Raw genomic sequence first — 1,067 nt, 5'->3', positions numbered from 1 at the left:
TGTTACCTTTAGAACCATCATTACTAATAATGAATCGCCTGCATTTGTATCGCATTCGTTCCTCCACAGCTTGCAAACGTCGTCTTTCAATTACTTGTAGTGGAAGTATTTTCAGTTCAGGACCATGTGCGATATTCTGTGGAAAATGTGTAATTACATGTGATTTCAGAATATTAAATAAATGTGGACGCATTTTTGAATGATCATACTTCAGTCTGTCTGGACGTATGCCAAATAATAAAGATATGGCGAAGGCAACAGCAAACACACCACAGTCACAACCATTGGGTTGCTGTTGAACTATTGGAAATTGAATAGATAGTTTGTTAATAGTATAAAATGGATACAGTTTTCTTAAAAATACCTCCTGATCATTATGTAACCACTTTGTATTTAACGAATCATATATAAAGATGCTTTCTCCATCGTAGTAACTGCAAACCCAGTGTCCATCGATGTTAGAGGTCCCACTAAATAAAATTTGGATGTTATCCTTACACTGTACCTGAAGAGGTTTAATAAAATCTGGAAGTTGAATTTTCCATGTATCACGTGGTGCATAATTAGTACAGGTTTTTACAATATTATGAAAAATATCTATGTGGCGACATTCCAACCAACCATTCCCAAGTATTATTTCTTCATCATTCTTTTTCATTGCTCTGCTTTCTCTATTACGCATTGTCGCTGGAATACTAAAAGAATCTATTATAAATAAGAATTAAAATATAACTTACCTAACATGTAAAATTTTTGTACGCTTATGTATTCTGAAAGTAAAGTTTTTATTATTAGTAATGGTAAATAAAATTAGTTTGCATATGAAATAAAAAATCTTGTTACCCTGGTTACTGATATGTGTGATCTTCAATCAATATGTTCTCCATCAATAGAGCTGAAGACTGGATTAAATACCTTATAGCTTGAGGCATATAAGAAATAGAACGTTCACGTGGTCGTTGCTATGGTCACAACTGTCGTCTGCTACACTACGATGCTCAGGGACGTATTTTTGAAGTCCCTCAGCAGGATCTCTCAAGGAATGGAAGGAATACGTATTGTAGAGG

At 34.2% G+C, this 1,067-nt stretch overlaps 1 protein-coding gene across 3 annotated transcripts; it reads right to left on the bottom strand.

Moving 5' to 3' along the window:
* Position 1: 1 nt before the first annotated feature.
* LOC144478110 (uncharacterized) lies at positions 2 to 937 on the bottom strand. Of its 3 annotated transcripts, none has more exons than XM_078195831.1 (4): positions 844 to 937; positions 622 to 770; positions 210 to 525; positions 2 to 136 (listed from the first exon to the last, which is right to left on the bottom strand). In XM_078195831.1, the coding sequence occupies exons 2-4, from the start codon at positions 680 to 682 to the stop codon at positions 112 to 114; spliced, it is 402 nt and encodes a 133-aa protein (XP_078051957.1). In that variant the 5' UTR covers positions 683 to 770; positions 844 to 937; the 3' UTR covers positions 2 to 111. The 3 variants fall into 3 exon arrangements, with proteins under 3 accessions (XP_078051957.1, XP_078051958.1, XP_078051956.1); XM_078195832.1 differs by having other exon boundaries at positions 738 to 770; positions 844 to 916; XM_078195830.1 differs by having other exon boundaries at positions 210 to 770.
* Positions 938 to 1,067: the final 130 nt, after the last annotated feature.

The sequence above is a fragment of the Augochlora pura genome, unplaced genomic scaffold, assembly GCF_028453695.1.
Source record: "Augochlora pura isolate Apur16 unplaced genomic scaffold, APUR_v2.2.1 APUR_unplaced_8237, whole genome shotgun sequence".
NCBI classification, from domain to species: Eukaryota; Metazoa; Arthropoda; class Insecta; order Hymenoptera; family Halictidae; genus Augochlora; species Augochlora pura.
This window is presented reverse-complemented; position numbering and strand designations above follow the sequence as displayed.